This window comes from Taudactylus pleione, unplaced genomic scaffold, assembly GCF_031769625.1.
Source record: "Taudactylus pleione unplaced genomic scaffold, aTauple2 ptg000225l, whole genome shotgun sequence".
NCBI lineage: Eukaryota > Metazoa > Chordata > Amphibia > Anura > Myobatrachidae > Taudactylus > Taudactylus pleione.
This window is the reverse complement of record NW_028284627.1, coordinates 13,636,237-13,659,071: the sequence shown is the minus strand read 5'-3', so window position 1 is coordinate 13,659,071 and position 22,835 is coordinate 13,636,237. Positions and strand designations below refer to the sequence as shown.

The 22,835-nt window shown below is 46.5% G+C and overlaps 1 protein-coding gene across 3 annotated transcripts in view; it reads left to right on the top strand.

The window, feature by feature from the left end:
- Nucleotides 1-22,835, top strand: part of CYFIP2 (cytoplasmic FMR1 interacting protein 2) — a 76,764-nt gene that overhangs the window by 41,459 nt on the left and 12,470 nt on the right. For all 3 annotated transcript variants that reach the window (XM_088478956.1, XM_088478954.1, XM_088478955.1), the window contains exons 12-25: nt 1,505-1,622; nt 3,829-3,948; nt 5,273-5,398; nt 9,128-9,294; nt 11,101-11,248; nt 11,749-11,902; nt 12,470-12,626; nt 13,063-13,159; nt 14,474-14,550; nt 14,699-14,807; nt 15,220-15,339; nt 15,804-16,003; nt 16,666-16,753; nt 17,132-17,275. In XM_088478956.1, the coding sequence (XP_088335082.1) occupies nt 1,505-1,622; nt 3,829-3,948; nt 5,273-5,398; nt 9,128-9,294; nt 11,101-11,248; nt 11,749-11,902; nt 12,470-12,626; nt 13,063-13,159; nt 14,474-14,550; nt 14,699-14,807; nt 15,220-15,339; nt 15,804-16,003; nt 16,666-16,753; nt 17,132-17,275 (1,825 nt within the window). The remainder of the gene's footprint in view (nt 1-1,504; nt 1,623-3,828; nt 3,949-5,272; nt 5,399-9,127; nt 9,295-11,100; nt 11,249-11,748; nt 11,903-12,469; nt 12,627-13,062; nt 13,160-14,473; nt 14,551-14,698; nt 14,808-15,219; nt 15,340-15,803; nt 16,004-16,665; nt 16,754-17,131; nt 17,276-22,835) is intronic.

The window sequence follows — 22,835 nt, the reverse complement described above, 5'->3', positions numbered from 1 at the left end:
TATCTCAGACCTTCACTTCTGATACCTTTCTGTGGTTTTGGATACATGTAATCATAGAGGGTCTCAGGCAGAATTGAACACAAGTCTGTTTGGTGAAAGTATCTTGTGTGTTTTAGCTCTGTGCATGCTCTAGAGCCGAGCATATGCCAGTACGGACAACCATACTTAGAGAGAGCCATACTTAACTAGGTGTCATTGTTAGTCAGTGGGTCCCACAGGCACTGGCGTCACTAGGGGTGCGAGCCACACCGGGTGACGCCATTCGAGGGGGTGCCACCCCCTCAGATAGTGTCACCGAGAAGCCAGAACGCGGAGAGAGGCAGGGGAGAGACTGTGGGCTGCCCCAGCAGCTGCTGGAACGCTGGGTAAGCCCACTATGTGCCGAGAATGGGGCGCACCTACTATAAGTTGATGAAGAATTGGGCGCGCCACTCGCAAAGATGCAAACAACCCTGTAATGCGGGCGCAATTACAGACAACTTGTATTCAGTTGTGATCTGCCCCAGAATACACAACTACACCATTGCTAGCAGGAGCATTCTCTGACAGACCCATTACTTGTCCTGTTTTTAGCATTTTCTTAACCCCAGTTTTAGAAAACATTTCAGTTTTTTGTTTATTAAAACAATAAAAATAGAGCATACTGGAAAAGCTGAAGAGCCAATTGTTCTAACCTCACCTGTCTGTCTGGTTGTATATATTCAAGAAATAGGCCCCGCCCACTGGTGTCACATGAGACTTCATTTTGAAAGCCCTGTATCAGGTAATGCATAAGAGGGTCATACTGGCTTTGTTTCAGCGACTCGTTTTCCATGCAGTTTCTGGTCCTTCTTTCATGGTAGAACATCAGGTAAAAAAGATCTGCAATTGGATGTGGCTTAAAAATAAAATGTAGTTGTGTGTTTTCAGCTGTGTCTTACTGAGCCGCACAAACTCATTGAAAGTTATCCAGTCTGTAAGCAGACATTTCCTTAAAGCGGTTTTCCATCCTGGTCACCAAGTCCATTATATCAGCCAGTCGGGGCTGTTTATGTTGGTTCCCCTTGGAAATGTCACAGGGTAAGCTGGTTGCCCAGTACAAAGCTGATATGCATCGTAACCAAGGGAAATTAAAATACACAAGTCTGCCTGCGTGTTGTAAAGCCCATATTGAAAACATGTCTGGAAGATAAAACAGCATATTTGGTAGAGTTGTATAATCACATGTACATACTGGCAAATGTATGCAAAAATGTATTCCTGTTTTAAATTATGCCCTAAGACTTCAAAACCGGACAGATGGAGTGTAGAGAAATGACTCACATTTACATTTTAGTTTAGCAATGTTACTATATATATTTATATGTCCTTTAGTGGATTTTTGCTCTCTTACTATGGCCCTCACATGGTCAGACTTTCAGTGTGAATTGTAGTGTAGCACCTTTACCTAACGGGTGCTCCCAGACTTTACCCATATGCCCCACTGAGGCTGATCCGCAGGCTTAAGCAGCTGTTTCCTGCCCAGGTGGACCTGCACCCAAAGTAGTATCAGCCCCCAGTACAATATTTGTGAGCAGATGGTACAGATCCGAGACGACCACATACGTTTCATCTCCGAGCTGGCTCGTTACAGCAACAGCGAGGTAAGGAAATCCTAACGGCTGTTATTTACTTACTTTTGGCTATAATTAACTATTATTTACATTGTTTTTTTGTGGTTGTTTTTTTGTGGTTGTTATTTTGGGCAGGTTTTCTTAACCCAGTTATCTCTGCGAATAATACACAGTCAGGTTTGTGACAAAAAATGGCATCCTCTTTCGTGCGTGGGAAAACTCTACCCCAGGGGCTGGCTGGCAACTTTTAGCCTGGGGGGCAAGTCCAAGGCACTGGCCCATAAACAAAGGCTTATCCTTAAATAGAGATTGCGAAGTCGCAGGTGACCTCATGATGCGCGCTGCATCACTGGGATCGCTGGCTTCTGAAGCGATCAGAGGCTTCTGATCGCTACAGAGCCCACTGTTGCAAGCCTGTACTGCCCGATCGGAGCTGTGCCTGCGGGCCGGCTATAGCTGCCTGATCGGAGCTCACCAACGTAGGGACCGGCCCAGCGGGGACCGGACCGGGGGGCAGATGTCACCCTGCCCCCCGGCCACTGCTCTACCCACATGCTTCTGTTGTGTTAAGATCTGCTGTGTATACTGCAGGCTTTGAAGTGGAGGACAGCGCCCTCTAGGAATTCTGCTAGGACAGTGACAGTGTATTTGAACAAGATTCACTGATCCATAACTAGAATTAATATTTTGGCCAACACTCAGAGTAGATTAACCCTATCTCTGAACTGGGAGTTTCAATGCAGGGTACCTTTCCTGGGGTGTGGATTAAAAGGTCTACAATAAAAAGGTTGACAGTGTCTAGATAGACACCAACTGGTAGACAGGCAATAGGTTGACAGGTACAAAAGGTTGACATGGATGAATATCGACAGGTACAAAAGGTTGATGTTGGAATGGTCAACACATAAGGTTTTTTTGTTTTCTAGCCCTAATCTTCACTCTATCCCTCCCCTTGGTGCCTAACCCTATCTCCTGGTGCCTAACCTTAACCATAGGGGTAAGTGCCTAACTCTAACCATCCCACCTAGTGCCTAACCCTAACCGTCTGGGTAAGTGCCTAACCCTGGAAAAATAAAATTATGAGTCGACCAGTTTTGTGACAATGCTGATCATTTGTACATGTCGATTTTCATCCATGTCGTCCATTTGTGTGTCAACCTTTTGATCATGTTGACCTTTTCTACTTGTCGACCTATTGCCTGTCTGCCAGTTGGTGTCTACCTAGACAATGTCGACCGTTTTACTGTAAATGTATTAATTGGAACCCCCTATTCTGTCCTTTATTGGTCAGAGTCTAAGACGCAGCCAAGCATAGTATAGGGAAACCGTTTAGCCCTGTTTGATACCATTGTAGCAACAATTATTCCTTTAGGCCCACTCAATCAATAAAAGTAGTCTCCTTCATATAATTCATACAATTGTACTCTAAATTGAAATAAATATTGACATATTAATTATATTAATATTATCTTATTAACATATGAATGTGTCCTTTTATTATTATTCATTAACTATATAAAGGCACAATGTTGTCATTTTATTTAGAGAGCAGTATTCATTAACTATTAAAGGTACAATATTTATAGTTAACTGGGGATAATAAAATGCATTTATAACGATGGCAACAATTATAATTTTATGGCTCTATAAATGGTGCCCCCATAAAAAATTGTTGCCCTGACATTTCTATTGTCTCCAAAGAACAATGAATCAATACTGCTCCTCTCATATAGTTCATATATAACATTGCTCTCTTAATAGAATGATACATTAATGTTGAATCCTTCTAATGTATTATAAAATAATATGGGCCCCGTAAGAGAATTATTAATAATAATGAAAGCCCTCATTACTATTGTATTGAGCCTCCTCATGATTCAATGATGAATTTTAAAATTGAAGGAAAACAATAGCGACACCATACAGCCCTGCTCTCAGTAACACAATCACTAGTAGACAGGTCACTGAGGAAGGCGCACAAGATCCACGCTCACATCTCCCGCTGCTGTGACCATTCTGAGGATCTGATTGGCTACGAAATGTTCTATCGGAATCGCTTCCCGATTTGTATACCGTTCTATCCCATCCGGAGTACATACCGAAAGAGCAGATAGTGAAGAATGAATCCAATAAGATGCTCAGTCCCTAAACAAACTCATCTTACGCTGCCATAAATCCATAGGTATTGAAGACTACAAAAGTGCTAGGGATTATAAGTGGGTCTTTTCATTGGCAGGTTGTAACAGGTTCCGGTCTGGACAGCCAGAAATCAGATGAAGAGTACAGGGAGCTGTTTGACCTGGCACTGAGGGGACTCCAGCTCCTGTCCAAGTGGAGTGCCCATGTCATGGAAGTGGTAAGTCTCCAATAATAAATGCTTTAGGGTTGTCTATGTAGAATTAACATCAATAACCCGACCTTGGATGCCCAGTGTAATTGCAGGATTGCATTTTTGTTATGCAAACCTAAATTTTTTTTTACAGAGAGACTAAATCGGTTCTATAGTCTGTACACAAACCCATACAAACACACACATACACACTTATTACATATTTACTCGGTGTCTGTCTGATAATGCAGCCAATGTCATGAGAGTGATTATAGAATTTGTCATACAGTAGTTTATGAAATCTATCTTTAGCTGACCTACTACAGTATATTACTTAAAAGTAGAGATGAGCGGGTTCGGATTCACTCGGATTTACTCGGATCTCAAAGCGGCATTTTATTGGCTATCGGCTATCACGTGTTTTGGATAGCCAATAAAATAAATCCGAACTAATCTGAACTTGCGGTAAAGAGGCGATAAGAACCGAGTAAATCCGAACCCGCTCATCTCTAACTTAAAGTTATACTGTGATATCAATTGTGGTAGTGTGTACTAGGCATACTGTACTTACCGACATTGTGGTAGCCCCCTTCGGTGCAGTAGGGGGTGTGGGGCAGGCTGTAGTGGGCGATGCAGGGGCGGCCTGGGGGTGCGATAGTACTTGCATTATAAAGCAGGGGATGGGGATACGATGATGCAATTCAGTGTAAATCACATAATCACACCTCCAGACCACCCACTTTTGCGTGGGGGCACAGGGGTCTGGCGGCCATTCCAGGAGTGGCACCTGATTTTCGGGAAGCTTCCAGCAGTCCCGGGAGAGTAAGCAAGTATGGTACAAGGTTACATTGGATTATACTCTGGTGATAGTTAAGAAGTGATTTATGAGTATTTGTTAAATCTCCACTGCTCCTTAAAAAAGGGGGTGTTAAATAATTTTTTTTTGCCTAATTAGTCATAAGGGGGGTACCCAAAGGGTTCTGAACCAAGTCCCCACATATTTAATCAAAAATAGGGATTTTGCACATCTTTTCTCCTGCCTTTGGGTGGAGAAACTTTTTCGCCTGTTTTTGCCTATGGAGTTTTTGCCCAGGCGAAAATGTCCTGGAATTGAATAGGGCGATACTTTGGAAACTTTTTCGCCTCTAATTGAATATGGGCCTTAAGCCTCCAAATGACCATCCTTTTTTTTTACTTCATCTAACTGTCAGTTCCACAAGTCTGCCATCTTGATTTGCAGATAAGCCTATGACCTTCCTTACAACACCACACTCCATCTTTAAATCAGCCCCAGTGTGTGTCTCTGCACCAATTAGGTGAGGCTTGTTACCATGTGCTCTTCATCTTTCAGTATTCCTGGAAGTTGGTTCATCCTACAGACAAGTTCTGTAACAAAGATTGCCCAGGCACGGCGGAGGAGTATGAGCGAGCTACGCGCTATAACTACACCAGTGAGGAGAAATTCGCCTTCGTGGAGGTACATGTCAGCTCCACATATCCATGTACATTAGCAAACAGTGCTGAGTAAGGGCAGCTTGAGGTAGCACATGTAATTCCGGATTGCAGTGTCAGATAAATACAGATTGCTAGAACTGTTGGTCTTTGCATTGGGTGTCTACAACCTCAGATTTCGTTTTCCATTCTTGATTCCCAAAAGCTTGTTTCTAGTATGTGATCATGCAAGCAGAGCCCTCTTACCTCTTTGTCTGTCTGTTATTAGTTTTACTCAGTCTTGTTTTACTACTGTTCTATTACTGTATTGTTCCCAATTGTAAAGCACAATGGTATATGCTGGAGTTAAATGTTAATAAATGGTACAACCTTGTCACACCTTCTAAAGGGAATGCGTTTATGATGCCGGCGGTCGCTATGCCGACCGCCGGCATCTCCACTACAGAATCCCGGCGAGGGTTATTTAACCTAAGCCGGGAGACCGGTGCCCGGCATCCCGATCGAAGGGATGCCGAGCGCGGACAGCAGCGGGGGGGGGGGGGAGGTATAGGGTTCCGGGGGGGACTTAGGGTTAGGCCCCCCCCCGGAGGTTAGGGTTATGCTAGGGGGAGGGAGGGTTAATGCTAGGCACCCCCGGGGGGAACTTAGGGTTAGGCAGCCCCGCGGGGGACTTAGGTTTAGATGGCAGGGTAAGGGGGGCTTAGGTTTAGGCACTTAGAGGGGGGATTAGGGTTAGGCACAGGGGGGGAGGTCAGGGTTAGGCACCCTAAAGGAGGGTTAGGGGGTAGATTAGGTTAGATAATACTTACCTTTCAGACGATCGGGATTTCCTTCCACGTCCGGCTGGCGCTGCCAGGTTTTGTAAGATATGTATTTCTTATAAAGAGGAGACATGTGGAAGTTAGACGTGGGCTTTCTAGAACTAGATATTCTGGGTGTCACTTTATATAATGTACTAGATAAATGAAAGCTTAATACTCATTCCCTTCTATCGGCAACGCCACCACTTCTCTTTCGAAGGTTTGCCAAATCCTTCCATTTAAGTGAAATGATGTTTGATTAAAAGGCAACAAAATACCATCAGGTTGATTCAGGTCACGTACACATGGGGTGTTAACACATAATGACCAGATGTTCTCAGACTTTGCTGCATTACCTGTACTTCCATATGCTCAGTATCTACCTGTACTTCCATATACTCAGTATCTACCTGTACTTCCATATGCTCAGTATCTACCTGTACTTCCATATGCTCAGTATCTACCTGTACTTCCATATGCTCAGTATCTGCCTGTACTTCCATATGCTCAGTATCTACCTGTACTTCCATATACTCAGTATCTACCTGTACTTCCATATACTCATTATCTACCTGTGGAATCGATCTCTCCACCATCGTTAGCAACATTGACTCCTCGAGCAGCCGCTGTCTGGCGCACAACCTCCCTTGTAACTTTCTCAAAACATGGTCACCGTGGCTGTGAGTACGCAGCCGTATGGCGAAACACGCCCATGCCACCTCCTCTTTTTGTGATCACTTTAGGTCATCTCCAGTCCCCACCCTGAAACAGCCATGGTTTGCAGACGCCGTTTTAGTCATAGCGATGTCATACGCAAATGCGTACGCCATTGCACCCATTGGTTCGTGCATGCGCAGCTAGGGTTTCTTAGACTTCTTCTATTCCCCACTAACAAAAATTATCCATCAATTCCTAGACAAAGACCCCATTAATGTAATAGCCTTCCATTGACCCTGGTACCTCTATTCAGGGAATATCTTTATTAAGTAGAAAGTCACTGGATCCTCTCCTTCCCTCGGGCAAGTTCAGGATCCTTACATTTTTCCGGTGCTCTACGTCCTGTACTGTGGCTGATAACTCCTTAGCTGGCCCTGTAATTGATGTTTAGAAGTGTGAGAGGTAGATGGATCCTCCACGGCCCACACTTGTTTTGGGGGCAAAGAATATCTGGCTTGCAAATATAGTGGCTATAATAACCCCCACATCTGGTTCCTGCACAATAGCCCCTAAGCAGTGCTGAAACCGAGCTACTCAAACCAAGCTGACCAATGACCATCGATGTTTAGCAACAATTGGTAGTTTGCCCCGATAATTGATGATTTTGGCATGATGGCGGAGATCCGGTGGTTTTGTACCATAAATGGGAGAGCATGCCTCAATGGGTTTTTTTTTCCCGGCACAGGGGCCACTGAGCTTAACTCCAGCCCTGACATGTCCTACATAGTCCCACCTTTTTTCCTGATTGACCAAAGTCCCTCCTCCACACAGAGTTGGAGCCACTGCAATGATGGAGATCGATGGCCCTCTAGCTGCTGTGGAACTATACATCCCAGCATGCCCTGCATTAGTTTTGTTGTTAGCGCATGCTAAAACTGTAGCAGGGCATGTTGGGATGTGTTGTGCTCAACAGCTGGAGGGCCACATGTTGAATTCCCTTGTGTAAACCATTGATGGTTTGCCATTGATGGTTTCCTGCCATTGAAATAAACCACTGATAGCACCAATGATGGTAGACCTGTTATTGGCTATCCGTATCTTGCACACATCTGTCCATGCTCTCAGTATAGTCATGCCCCCTTGTGGACAATTATTCATGTTTAATGTAAGTTGTAAGCGATAAATACCCGCAGATATTCAGTGCAAAAACCAGCGCACTTAGGGCCTCATTCAGACCCACTCGCAAGCGGCTGTCCGCTCGCAAGTGGGTCGATGGTGTGCACTGCGCATGCGCACGACGGAGGGAGCTCCGTCGTGCACATGCGCCAGACGCGACGAGCGAAGGACTTTCCTTCGCTCGTTGTGTCTGATCAAAGGGGGCGGTCTGTCGATGTTGATTGACAGCACGCCCCCTTTGGTGGGCGTGCCAGGGGGGCGTGCCTGCCAGGCGGAGGCGTTCCCAAGGGACCGCCTACCGTCAGAAGCCGGCCCCACTGACATCACTAGTGATGTCAGTGGGAGTGATTTTGGCTCTGATAGAGCCAAAATCATCACTAGTGATGTCAGTGGGAGTGATTTTGGCTCTGATAGAGCCAAAATCACTCCTGGGCTTGTGGTCTTAAAACCCGACCACAGGCTTCTGGTCGCACTGGCGATGGTCAAGACCATCGCGACCATCATCCTGCACGCTCGTATGTGCTGTGGGTGGTGACCCACAGCTATACGAGCGTCCAGGAGGACGCTCCATTTTTATGGAGGACGGCCCTCATTCAGAGCGAGCGCTCTGCTCAGAGCGTCCGGCTCTGAATGAGGGCCTTAGGGCGGAGATGTACTAAGCCTTGGAGGGACATAAAAAGGAGAGAAATACCAACCAATCAGCTCCTAACTGTCACTTTACAGGCTGTGATTGAAAAATGACAGAATCTGATTGGTTGGTACTTTATCTCTGTTCACTTACTCTCTCTCCAAAGCTTAGTACATAGACCCCATAAACTGTAATCCATCTGACAGTAAGGAATCATTGTAGGGGGTATATTTACTAAAGTGATAGTTTTTAGAAGTGGAGATGTTGCCCATAGCAACCAATCAGATTCTAGCTATTATCTTCTAGAAGGTGCTAGTTAAATGTTAAGTAGAATCTGATTGGTTGCTATGGGCAACATCTCCACTTCTATAAACTATCACTTTAGTAAGTACACCCCCTAGATATCTCTCATTAGGCTGCCTTACCTTTATGAGAATAATGGGGTCTGTTTTTGCTTACGTGTTTGGCTGTGTTCTCAATCTCTTTTCTTCAGGTAATTGCCATGGTGAAGGGTCTGCAGGTTCTCATGGGCCGCATGGAAAGTGTGTTTAATCAAGCCATACGCAATACCATATACGCAGCCCTGCAGGACTTTGCTCAGAGCGCCCTGCGGGAGCCCCTGCGTCAGGCCGTGCGCAAGAAGAAGAACGTGTTAATCAGGTGAGTGAAAAGAGGGTACAGAGTTGTTCCCCTTAGGACAGTCGTCCTCTTTGCACCCTGCTCCACAGTAGTTAAGTGACGGCCATTCCCCTGGAGCCCCCTATGGGAACAGCGAGGCTGCATCATGTTCCCAGCAATCAGCTTTAAGCTGTGAAGGACTGGAGCTATCACTGCAATTTTCTTAGCGGGAATGAGAAAATGAATGCGTTGCCATCCAGTCTCTCTGTCTCCTGTCACAAAGGCACATATTGGGCCTGATTCAGAGCTGGACAAAATGCTGATGTTTGCGGAGATGAGCAAATATTGTTGCACTGCGCATGCGTTCCGCTGGATTACTGACCGCGGTCGCAGTGAGGATAGGGACGCAGAGTGATTGAAAGTCAGTGAGCTTTTTTTCGAGGTAACGGGAGTGGTTGGAGAGTCAAACGTAGATGTGTCGCGACCGTTTTGGGGTCTTTTCTCAGACTGCGTCTGTGTACGCAGTTACAGAGGCTCCAGCGGCTGACTTCCGACGCACCAATAGTGCTTTTTTTGTACGCAAGCGGCAGATCAGAGAAGCGACGTCATCTCTGTAATGATCCCGGCGGCTGCGGCATTTGCATATTTTCGCAGAACCACTGCATACGGTATCGCAGTCGCTACGGGATTTGTGTGCACCTCTGAATCACACCCATAGTAACAGCTAATGGTAGTGGTAGTGCTGCCAGAGAGGGGATCAGGTCTTTTCCTTTCTTTAAGTCATTCCAGTATGACAGTCAATACTAAGTACAGTATACCTGTGTGTAATTACATTCTATAATCCCACCCATTGTTATTTACAAGACATATACTATATACTGGGGTTCCCACAAAGCCATCTATGGGATGAATTCAATTTGGATTCCCTGCTATACATTTTATACACAACTTTATATTTTCTTAATTACTTGCATATATAGTATTTCCTATAATAAAATATTTCTGTAAAGACATTTAAAAAAATAAAACAACCCAAAAGTGAAACTTCAGCATTAATATCACAAGCTATGCCTCATCCTCCTACTCTAAGTACCTGTTCTCAAGGTGCGGCAGATCCCCTGACATCCTGCTCTCCTGCACTCGCTGTCAGTGTCCGTATTGTCAGTCCCTAACACCCTGCCTATGATTTTAGACCCTGTTGGAAGGAGCATGGAAAGTTTGGCTGACATCAACAACTTGTTTCAGGCAGACTTGTTTCAGGCAGACAATGTTGTGCGCCTACAAGATGCTGCCAGCGGCAGTGTGCCTAGGAGCCATTACAGTAACCAGACCTCTAAAACTCCAGACGCTTAATACCTAAATGTTGGGTGATGAGGTATAACATTTTGAGCTAGAAGTATCTGTCAAAATATATTTATAAGTAGAGTGAGTGTATTTGGATTTTATCCTTTTCTATTTGTTTAGCCAAACACAACGGCACCGATTATTCCTGATTGGCACATCAGCACTGTTGCATTATTAACAGCGGTTGCCAAGTGAATTAATCTGCTGCTATAAAATAGCCATAAAAGGCGTTAGACTAATAAGACATACGGTAACTATGATTGGCTGAAGTACTAACACTAGACCTAACAGTGCTTCTTTTGGCATTTAAAGGTAATAAATATTGAATTGAGGATGGGTCCAAGATAGTAACAGTAGCACTGACCTATGTGTCTGTTTATACTATTGTATTATTGTGGGAAAAATTATAAAAAAAATTTTAAACTGAAAGTGATTACAAAACCCAGTCACAATCCCCCCCCCCTGTGCAGCCATGACATCTGTTTCTGCTTTGTGTTTGCTCAGTGTTCTGCAGGCAATACGGAAGACGATCTGTGACTGGGAAGCAGGCCGCGAGCCCCCCAATGACCCATGTCTGCGAGGGGAGAAGGACCCTAAAGGTGGCTTTGACATTAAAGTTCCTCGGAGAGCTGTAGGACCCTCCAGCACTCAGGTCTCTATCAGTATCAGAGCCCTCCATCAATATTTTATGTAGAATTCTAAGTGCCACTGAGTAATGACATTGAGCCTTGTCAAGGCCTTAGCACTTAGCGCTGATAAGGAAATGAAAAAGTTTTCTGGTAATCTAATGTAGAACTATAATACGGAACATATCAGAGCACTAAAATAATTTATGAAAGCATAACTGTAATGTCATCTAAAACATGACCTGGTGGGAAAACCTGAGGGTTGAGGTTGAGAACGACTAGTGTAATTTCTTCTATAACTAATATAAGTAAACAGGACTAAGGAGAGTGAGTGTGAACTGGTTCTGCCATGTTTATAAGTATATATATTGAGTCTTGAAGTAAAAAAATTGCCATTGGGTCTTTCCCATTATGTTATCATTGACTCTACGGAATCCCACGTACCACCTTGCCCTTTTTTCCCAAACACCCACATTATTTCTACCCTCCTTCCTTGTTAATGATTTGTCTCCTCTTCCCCGAACAGCTGTACATGGTGCGTACAATGCTGGAATCATTAATCGCTGATAAGAGTGGTTCTAAAAAGACGTTACGTAGCAGTCTGGATGGCCCGATCGTGCAGGCTATAGAGGAGTTCCACAAACAGTCTTTCTTCTTCACTCACCTGCTCAACTTCAGTGGTGCGTACTTGGTGTGGGGAGAGTTAAAGTGTGTGCACACAAAGCTTAGGTAGCCTTTCTGATATCTCGAGAATACATGAGCTACTGAGACACACTTAATCTATCTGTACTCCTTAACAAAGATCCTGAAAACTGATTACAACTATTTCTTGGTTCCAGCCAATAGTGTATTCCAGTTCTTAATCTAACTTTCCTTCCAATATGGAGACAGTAAAACTAGTAAATACTTGGCTACTTTTCATACCTCCCCTTTTGGAGGTGCGGAGCAAAGGTATGGAAAACAGAGGTGGATGTGACTTGATGACACTGAGACAAGGGTGTAATCATGCTGATTGCATCATCATGCCCCAATTGGTGGCCACTGAGAGATAAATACAGAGCTTGATAAAGTGGGTCATCACGCCATGTGCCCACCCACCATGCAGGCAGATAAGTGCCCTTGAGGGAGTATTGCCCGCTCTCTCTGCAGTCCTAGAGCTCTCCCATTAATGTGCTAGATGTGTAACATTTAATCTGCATCACACTTAATGAATGTAATCTGTGTCTTGTCCCGTGGGCTCATTTCAGAGGCTCTGCAGCAGTGCTGTGACCTGTCCCAGCTCTGGTTCCGGGAGTTCTTCCTGGAACTCACTATGGGGAGACGCATTCAGTTCCCCATCGAGATGTCCATGCCTTGGATTCTTACCGACCACATCCTGGAGACCAAAGAGCCCTCTATGATGGAGTAAGACATTGAAGATACATTTATTGTAAATACCCTTTAACAAGTCCAATATGGCAGCTCCCACCTAAAGCAAATAGAGAAATCTGAGCAACGTTTGTATAAAAAACCTCGAATTAGTGCACGTGATAGTGCTCACCTCTACTGTATCATCTACAACATATGGTTCTTGGCCCTCTATATAGGGCTTGAAGAGTAATACATGTTGTATACAGTGGGGTATTCTTAAATACAGCTACATGAAAATGTATATGATAACAGAAAGCTATCACTTTCCACCATTACCAACAGTGACACCTGCAGGTTATAAGTGGTCACTACACACCACTAAATGAAATGGTCACACATCTGTGCAACATTTTTGAACTTTTTTTTAAATTAATTATAGAAATAATAAAAATTAAAGACAGTTCCCCTATAATTTCCGCTCCTCCCACAGGTATGTGCTATATCCCCTTGACCTGTATAACGACAGTGCCTACTATGCTTTAACCAAGTTTAAGAAGCAGTTTCTCTATGACGAGATTGAAGCAGAGGTGAGTACCAATGGATTTGGGCATTTATGTGGCACGGGCAGGTTCGGAGGCTGATTGCTATTTCATTCATGTTGATTTTTCATAGTCTCCATTTATTTTAAATATTCTCAAAGTGACACAAGCAAAGAAAATCAGGTTTTTAAAAAAAAATAAAAGAACAATGTTCGTTTTCTAGCCTTTTATGTTGTGTCTGAAAGACGTACAATCCAGGGTAAAGTGGACACAGCTCACACCTTTTCCTATTATTTAAACTGCTGATGAATCCACATGAACAGGATAAATATGAATGGAATCTTCTGTGGGATCTATGAATAAGTATGGATGGGTGGGGATTATGGTATGAGCAAAATTTCAGGTCACATGGTAGCTTTCATTTTATAATTAAGGGTGTCCTAATACATCCCACTGTGGCTTCTAAAAGCAGAGGTCTAACAAGGGGTGGGCAGCAGGGGCAGTAGCCTGGGCTGAAGAGAAAACTTGTTGGAGAGGGGGTTTAATGTCTCATTGGAAGAAAAGTTCAGGTGGAGGAGGGGACAGAATTAAAAAGAAAATTAGATCTGTACAGTGTGTCTGTCAATGAAGCTGCCAACGAGTCATTGTGTGTCTGTAATTTCTGTATATAAATACAATGCATAATGCCACTTCTAAAGTACTTTTAAAAGTGGTATGTTGTACCAAAAACAAAGTGGCTGCTCGGTTATGCACTGGCATCATGGGTTTAATTACAACAAAGGCCCTATCTGTGTGGAGCTTGTATGTTCTTCCCTGGCTTGCACAGTGTTCCTCTGGGTCCTCCAAATCATATTGGCCAGTGAGTTGGCTCCTGACAAAACTTCATCTGGTCTGTGGGGTGGGGAATTTAGATTGTAAACTCCACTGGGGTAGGAACCGATGTGACTGGTTAGATGTTCCCTGTAAAGCGCTGCTTAGTACATATGCACTATTTTAGTAACATTAATAACTGTAAATAATAAATACAAATTGGTCGTAGGTTGACTTGGCATGACAAAAGCAGCAAGGAACAAGGTAAGAAATGGGATGTGGCCAAAACTCAAAATATCTTTCAAAATAGATGATCATTAGTGAGAGAGTAATTCCTGGTACTCAACAGCAGAGGGTTGTCTTCAGTCTGTGCCAATGTGACAAAATGCTACCTTGTAACGTTCTCTGATATACTGCCACCTTGTGGATATTTTTTATTTATCTTATGTTTTCATTTAAACTCCTGTCAGTACCTTTACTAATATCTACATATATTTCACTTAACTTCTAAATTCCTTTTTAATTGTGAATTTAAATTTATTTTTCTTGCAGGTGAATTTGTGCTTTGACCAGTTTGTGTATAAGCTATCTGATCAGATCTTCGCCTACTACAAGGCTATGTCTGGCAGGTATGAACAAACATAAGCTTACTCATTACACATAGATTGGATAAGTGTTTATTTATAAATAGAGAGAGAGAGAGAAAAAAGCTCTATTGGGTGTTTGCACAGGGTCCATATTCCTACACAAGCCTGACTGATCTTCCCCTTGTTGCAGTGTTCTGCTGGACAAACGCTTCCGAGCAGAGTGTAAGAACTATGGAGTGATCATTCCGTACCCACCATCCAATCGCTATGAAACGCTGCTCAAACAGCGCCACGTCCAGGTCTGTCATCCTCCAGTTTGTGTACTTACTACTGTTGCTTGTAAAGCCAACCATGTGTGGTACCTAATGCTGCATTTGCTAGGCGATCACTCATTTATTTGGTGCATTTATGTTTGTCTGTGATGACTGAAGTGATCATTGCTTTGACATTACTCTTGGGGGCCTGTGGTTCATTATTCTGTGATCTGTTCATGGTGCAGTCACCTTACAATGACATGTAGAACAAGTGAAATTAAAAAAACACAAACTAACAAAACCCCAAATCTTCAGTTATGGGAAATCATAACAGCAAATGGTTATTCATTTTATACAGATTAAATGCTATTATGAATACGCTAAAATAAAGAAATCATTGATGTAAATCTGAGCTATATTACGATTAATGTTATCTTACCATTCACCTTGCACACAGCTGTTGGGCAGATCCATCGACTTGAACAGGCTGATCACTCAGCGGATCTCGGCCGCTATGTACAAATCCCTGGACCAGGCGATCAGTCGCTTTGAGAGTGAGGACCTGACGTCTATTGTGGTGAGTGTGCCAGCAGTGATAGTAGTTGACAGCCTATAAAAAATCATAACAAGTCAAAACTAAAGTTGCATTAAATAGTAGAACTACTAATAACAATCATACATGTAAAAGTTCTATAAGGCTATGATCATGAGAAGAGATTTGTGTTTGCTCCCAGACCGCCTGCCTGTATGGTTATTTGAAGCGTACAGACAGGGGGCATTGCTGACTTAAATAGCTGATAACAGTGAACACCAGCTCACATCAAGGCATTCTCTCATAGTATAAGATCATGTATACCACATCTGCAATAACATGCAATTGACAAATCCTTATACATAATAAAACAGAGCAAACAGAGTGATTACATTTATTAGAACTTTTAGAACAGTGTAGAAACCGAAAGTAACTATTTAGCTATCTATTTCCTTTGCACTAGTTTCCTAAGTGCCCCCTGTAATAACCTATCATACTCTTCCGTTCAGGAGCTGGAGTGGCTACTTGATATTAACCGACTCACCCACCGGCTCCTCTGCAAGCACCTGACCCTGGACAGTTTTGACGCCATGTTTCGAGAAGCCAATCACAACGTGTCCGCTCCATATGGGAGGAATACACTACACGTCTTCTGGGAGCTGAATTTCGACTTCTTGCCCAACTATTGTTACAATGGCTCAACCAACCGGTGGGTTTTCGTCCTTCTGTATACTTTGGGGGAGGTTCAGCTAGCAGTGAGTTTCCATCTAAACCTTGCAGGCTCTGCAGCGCTGGTTATCCGGCAGGAAGGCCTCACTCATTGTGGTGCGAGCAAAACTAGCAAGGTTATCCTCCGATAACTACCTGCATCTTACCTGCAACGTTTTACAGCCTGCGTCTGCGATCCCATATGCAATACAAATAGCTCTGGTATGTCAGTACACGCAGCCATTCTGCACCACCATGGGGTTGCTCAGAAGACCGATAATCGGAGAATCTTCAACCAATGCTGCGCCTTTGCGTACAGACGCTTGGATTTGCGATGCCGCGTGTGGCCGTCTCAATACAAATCCCGGCTGCTGCAATATTTGCCTATTTTCGCACAATGGCTGCATACACAGACGCAGTCGCGACGGCAATAGTGTACATCTCTGAATGAGGCCCATGGTTTGTCCAAGGTGTATAGTTGATTTCTTATTTTGCCTTGCTCCCATCTCGGAACCAGTCATTGTGCTAACAAATCGTGCGTCCTACCAAGCACATTATTTGATCCGTGCTGTGTCTGCCTTTTCATTTGTTTAGTTCAGTCCATTTCTTTCATCTGTTTGCTTTTTTGATTCTGTTTTTACCAATTGATTACATTTTTGGCAGGTTTGTCCGTACGGCAATTCCTTTCACCCAGGAGCCACAGAGGGATAAGCCAGCAAATGTGCAGCCTTATTATCTGTACGGGTCAAAGGTCAGTGAATAAACAAGGGTAAATAATAACAGTGGGATAATGGGCGAGGAGGAAGACCAGGGAAGTTATAGAGAAAAGTCATCCATAGTAAATGCAGTCCTCGAGATTTTGACACCGAGATGTGTCTTCTACTTTTCAAGAGTCTGCTGGTTAGTTGGAAAGTTATGGTAAAGGGGATCCTGAGGCCCAGAAGTAGGGGCTGTGCTATGACGCTAATCAGGGGCGGATAGCTGATACTAAAATACACTGAGATTGCACATTTCTATTGCACCTGTTGTTATACAGAAAACTGCTGAAGGTGGTGAAAATTAATATAGGATATTACATAACATTTTATTTTATTTATTTTTCCTGTTTGCCTGGGAACCTGACCTGCAGCCACTCAATATTGCCTACAGCCACATATACAGTTCATATCGCAACTTTGTGGGTCCTCCTCACTTCAAGACCATCTGCCGCTTGCTGGGGTATCAGGGTATCGCCGTGGTGATGGAGGAACTGCTGAAAATCGTCAAGAGCCTGGTGAGAGGGGGAATAATGTGAAGGGAATGGGGTCTTCTCACAGATTGGGGGCGTAGATATTGTTCAGGGCAGTGGAAAGTGATAGAAGAGCACAGGGACGATCGGGCACAATGAATGATAAGTACAAGGTGGCATGTAGTCACTCTCAGAGGAGACACGTTTGGGTGAGTAATCCCATACAGACATGTAATACTGGCCACAGACATGTATATCTGGAAGAACGGTTTGGTAGTTTCTGACCAGATTGGCCCATCATTGCAGTATTGAATGTTATTATGCAGAAAGGAAAATCTGCTCAACTGGTGACCCCGATTCACCATGTATCATTGTTTTAAGCAAGATGGGCACCTAGTTATTAGATAATACTGCCTGACCCCTGTCCTGATTGGTCCTTAAGTCCATCTTAGCTTTGTGAGTGTGTGCACAGTCTGAGACTATGGCCCGTAGTCAGTTTTGCGTACGCGAAAAAGTTTCGCATGCTGGACTTTTCGCCTACATCGCGTATTTTAGCCGCGAAAACTTACGGTGCACGTACCCACGATTTGCCCTATTCAATTCCAAAAGACGCGAAAACTGAGACATACAAAGTCAGAACAGGCGGAAAGTGGTGTCAGAATCGGAGAAATCAGCCTCTACCCACCAAAAAGATGCAGAAACATTGGGGTTCAATGTAGTAGTGGCCGATTAGCTGTAATACAACTATTTTGGGTACTTAAGTTCGCACAATTGCCACTAATTAGCGTATTTGCACAAGTGGTGTAGAATGGCAGCACAGACGGTGTAATGGTTAGCATTACTGCCTCACCGCACTGAGGTCCTGGGTTCAATTCCCACCACGGTCCTGTGTGGAGTTTGTATATTCTCCCTGTGCTTGCGTGGGTTTCCTCCGGGTGCGCCGGTTTCCTCCCACACTCCAAAAATATACTGGTAGGTTAATTGGCTCCGAACAAAAAATTAACCCTAGTGTGTATGTATGTGTACATGTGATAGGGAACATAGATTGTAAGCTCCACTGGGGCAGGGACTGATGTGAATGACCAAATATTCTCTGTAAAGCGCTGCGGAATATGTGTGCGCTATATAAATAACTGGTAACAATAAATAATAATAATGGCATAAAGCAGTATTTTTTGGAGAAAATAAGTAGTCCTGGCAAATTTGGGGTACCTGAAAATGGGTGCAAGCATATTGTAGTGTCTGTAAAGTGCAGTTTCAACACTTGGCCCCTTCTTAGTGCACCCCCAGAACCTTATTTAGCTAGTTTCAGTGGCGTAACTAGGGGGGTTCGGGCAGGGTGCGTGCCCTGGGCACCGTGGGACCGGCCACGGTCCAGCCCGCCCTACTTAGCCACAAGTGTAGCGCCGACCGCAGTGATTGCGGTCGGCGCTACACATTTACACAGGACCGGCGCTAGGCTTCCCTGCGCCGGTCCTGTGCTGCACACCTGAGCCCGTTCCCTCCCCCTGAGCGCTTGCCCAATAGCGCCAGGAGGCGGGCTCAGGCTGTGCATAACACACGCATCGACGCCAGCGCTGGCGGCGATGCGTGTGTTAAACAGCAGCCAATGAGAGTCAGATAGACTCTCATTGACTGCAGCAGCACCCACTGCAAGAGCCGGACTTCCGTCATGACGTCTGTCCCATAATGCTGAGCACGCCAGCCCGGGAGGACTGGCGGGAGCGGCGTCGCGGACCGGAGCAGCAGCGTGGATTCAGGTAAGTATGTTTTTCTACTTCAGGGTCCATAGGGTATCCACAGGATACCTTGAGGTATAGGTGTGATGTCAGTCGCTGGGCACCATAGAGTTAAGCTTTTCAGCCTCCCAGGATGCACTAGGGTCCCCCTCCTATAGCCCGCCCCCGAGCCAAGGCACCTCAGTTTAGTTTGGTGCCCGGCCGGAGTCGGGTGCACCTGTTGGAGTGGGGGCTAGAAGAGCCCCTGAAGCTTTTTCTTCATGCAGCTGTGGCTGCACATCTGGATGAACAGCATGGACAGTCAGTCCTGACGTCCATGCTGTCTTCCCTACACCCCGCCGGTACCAGGACGCCGGTACTGATCCGGGGAGGCTGGTGGGCATCTGGGGTCACAGCTAGCGGTGACCCCAGATGTTCCGGACCATGGCCGGATTCAAGGGGGACAGAGGTAAGCAGCGGGGTCCCGCGGTGGGTCCCCGCTGATCACATGGTCCTAAGTTCCCCAGGCAGGGGGCTCCCTGGGGCCTGGCTGCAGCGTGGAGCCAGGCGACCAACCTGCGCTTCCACTACCCCCTGGGACAGCGGACCGCAGCAGAGCGGTAGCGCTGCGGCGTCCCAGGGGTTAAATGCATGCCAGGGGAGCGCGCCTTCCCTGTCTCACAGCCGGCGCCTCCCCCGCTGCACACAGCCCTCTCTGCACTGTGCTGACTGACCCTGTGTCAGCGCTCCTCCCCCAGGCCAGCCTCCTCTCTGCTCCTCGGCGGCCATCTTCTCCAACGCATGGTGAACGCTGCTGGAAGCACTGGACGGAAGCATCGTGGTCTGGGTCCCCCCGCATACCTCTCCTCCGCTGTGGTCAGGTCTGTGTATGCAGCGCTGTGTCCTACCAGGCCCTGTGTCTGTGTAGTTGAGTGATCAGCGCTGTTAGTGCAGGAATTGATTTTCTTTGCATTGTATGTGACTGTGCTAGCGCTGCCTGTAACTTTTCTTCTCTAAACTGTCAGCTTTATTACTGTCTCTGTTCTTTCTGCTAAGCCCTTGCGGTGCGGTGCTGCAGGGTGGTCTCTCGCCTATTTAATATATAATTGGTGAGAGGGGTCACATACGTGGTGCCATCATGTCTGAAAGTGATTTTCCCCTCCGGCTACAGTGCGCGGAGGGCCTTTGCCGGCAGTGTTTGTCCATGGCGCGGCCTCTTACGGTTACAGCACCGGTACAGGAGCCGCCCTGGGCTTGTTTCGCTCAGGCGCTAACAGCTTTAGTGGGCCAGTTAGCTCCGCAGCCCGCGTTTACTCCGATGGGTTTGTCCCAGCAGTCTGTGGTGTCGTCACCCGTGCAGGATTTCCCACGACAATTGGTGGTACCCCACAGTCTCCCTATTTCCCCGCTCCCGGTTTCTCAGGAGCCAGCGTGGGTTAACTCCCTGACGAGTTCTGTACAGCACTTGTCGGATGTATTGCAAGGGGAGTCTGTGATGCGGCCTCATAAACGGCCGGTGGCGTCTCTGTCCGCTCCTTATGAGGATGACGAAGGGACGTCTGATGAGGGGGAGATTCTGGATCCTTACGATCAGGAACCTCTCCATACTAAGGACGCTGATGCTAAGTCCAAAGTATATATTCCTGGACTTATTCGGGCGGTCCGCACAGCCTTGGTGATTGAGGACGAAGTTCCCCCAGCGGCTAAGTCTAAATATGCCTTTTTCAAAGATGTGAAGGGCGATGCCACAATCTTTCCTCTTTCGGGTCAGTTGGTGGACCATTTAGAGGAGGCGTGGAAACAGCCTGGCAAAAGATACCAGCCGCAGAGACGCCTGGCGGTGGCTTATCCGTTCGCGGATAATTATTTTGCTAAGTGGGAATCCCCTCCACAGGTGGATTCTCACGTGACCCGTCTTGTCCGTAGTGCCACATTGCCGATGCCATCCATGTCCTCCCTTAAGGATGCTACGGACCGCAAGGTGGAAATCTGCCTGAAGTCCGCTTATTCCCTTGCGGGGGGGGCAGCACGGCCGGCTATGGCCATTTGCTGGGTTGCCAGAGCGATGGAGCGCTGGGCGGATTCATTAGAGGCTTCTTTTGATTCCGACTGTCCGGCCGAACAGGCGGAGTTGATTGGCAATCTCCGTGATTCGGCCACTTACATCAACGAGGCGGCTCTAGACATTAGTACTCTGGTGTCTAGAATTTCTTCAGCAGCGGTAGCTGCTCGTCGCACCTTGTGGCTGCGATCCTGGAAGGCGGACGCAGATTCCAAGAAGGGTCTGGAAGCCTTGCCGTTTACCGGAGAAGTTCTCTTCGGTCCGGATCTGGATAAGATTGTGGCCAGCCAAATCGGCTTGTCTCCCGTCGGCCGCTGCTCCTTCTGGTTCTGGACCATCGTCCTTTCGGTCATCTAGGGCCCAGGGCAGGCCCAAACCACAGTCGTTTCCTCGACAGGCTGGTCCTAAGAAATCGGCCAAGCCCCGGAAGCAGGCATGGAGTACCAGACGTCCGGCCCTCAAGCCAGATGACAAGCCTGCGGCCTGACGGTCCGGGCCTCACTTTGGGGGATCCCAGGGTGGGAGGCCGCCTGCTACAGTTCGCCCAGTGTTGGTCGACCACTACGACAGACACTTGGGTTCTGGAGGTGGTTTCCCACGGATACGCCCTCTCCTTCCGGCACAGACCCCCGTCTCGATTCTTCACCACGGGTCTACCATCAGACCAGAACAAGGCTACGGAGCTGCGGAAGGTATTGCACACTGTGCTCCAGGCTGGAGTTATAGTGCCTGTTCCATTCTCCCAGAGGGGCCAGGGTTTCTATTCAAATCTATTTTTGGTACAGAAACCCAATGGGTCATATCGTCCGATTCTCAACCTCAAAGCACTCAACAAGTCTTTGCGGGTCCCGAAGTTTCGGATGGAGACCCGACGGTCCATCATTCTGGCGCTGGAACCTGGGGACTTCATGGTGTCATTGGACATACAGGACGCTTACCTGCATGTCCCTATTCTTTTGCGCCATCAACAGTTCCTCCGGTTTGCAATCCGCAGCGACCACTTCCAGTTTCGGGCGTTACCTTTTGGCCTGGCGACAGCACCACGTGTTTTCACCAAGGTGATGGCGGTCATGGCGGCTTCTCTGCGGCTGCAGGGAGTCCGCATGTTGCCGTACTTGGACGACCTGTTATTGGTGGCAGGATCTCCAGAGCTCCTGTTACACCACTTGGACCTGACCATTGCACTGCTGCAACGGCACGGCTGGCTAATCAACTGGCAGAAGTCCACTCTAATCCCGTCTCGGAGGATTCTGCATCTTGGAGCCTTATTGGACTCGGGACAGCAAAGGATCTTCGTAACGGAGGACAAGATCTCTGTTTTACAGTCAAGGGTGCGCAGTTGTCTGCACAGCCGCCGGGTGTCCTTACACTCGGCGATGAGGTTACTGGGCTCCATGGTGTCGGTGTTCGACATGGTGGAATACGCCCAGTTTCACTCCAGACCTCTGCAGCACCTGATCCTGTCCAAGTGGAACGGGCTGCCTCAGTCTCTGAAGTCCCAGACGATTGTGCTCACCCCGGAGGTTCGCCTGTCCCTTGCGTGGTGGTTAAAGACGACCCACCTCAACAAGGGACGTCCGTTCTGGGTTCCAAATTGGGTCCTGTTGACAACGGACGCCAGTCTTCGGGGCTGGGGAGCAGTTTCGGGTCCACACTTGTTCCAGGGCAGGTGGACGCCGACAGAAGCGGAGCTTCCAATAAATATCTTGGAACTCCGTGCGGTCTTCAATGCTCTCCAGCAGGCACAACGGTTTCTCCAGGGTCACCCGGTGCAGGTCCAGTCGGACAACGCTACCACCGTGGCCTACATAAACAGGCAAGGAGG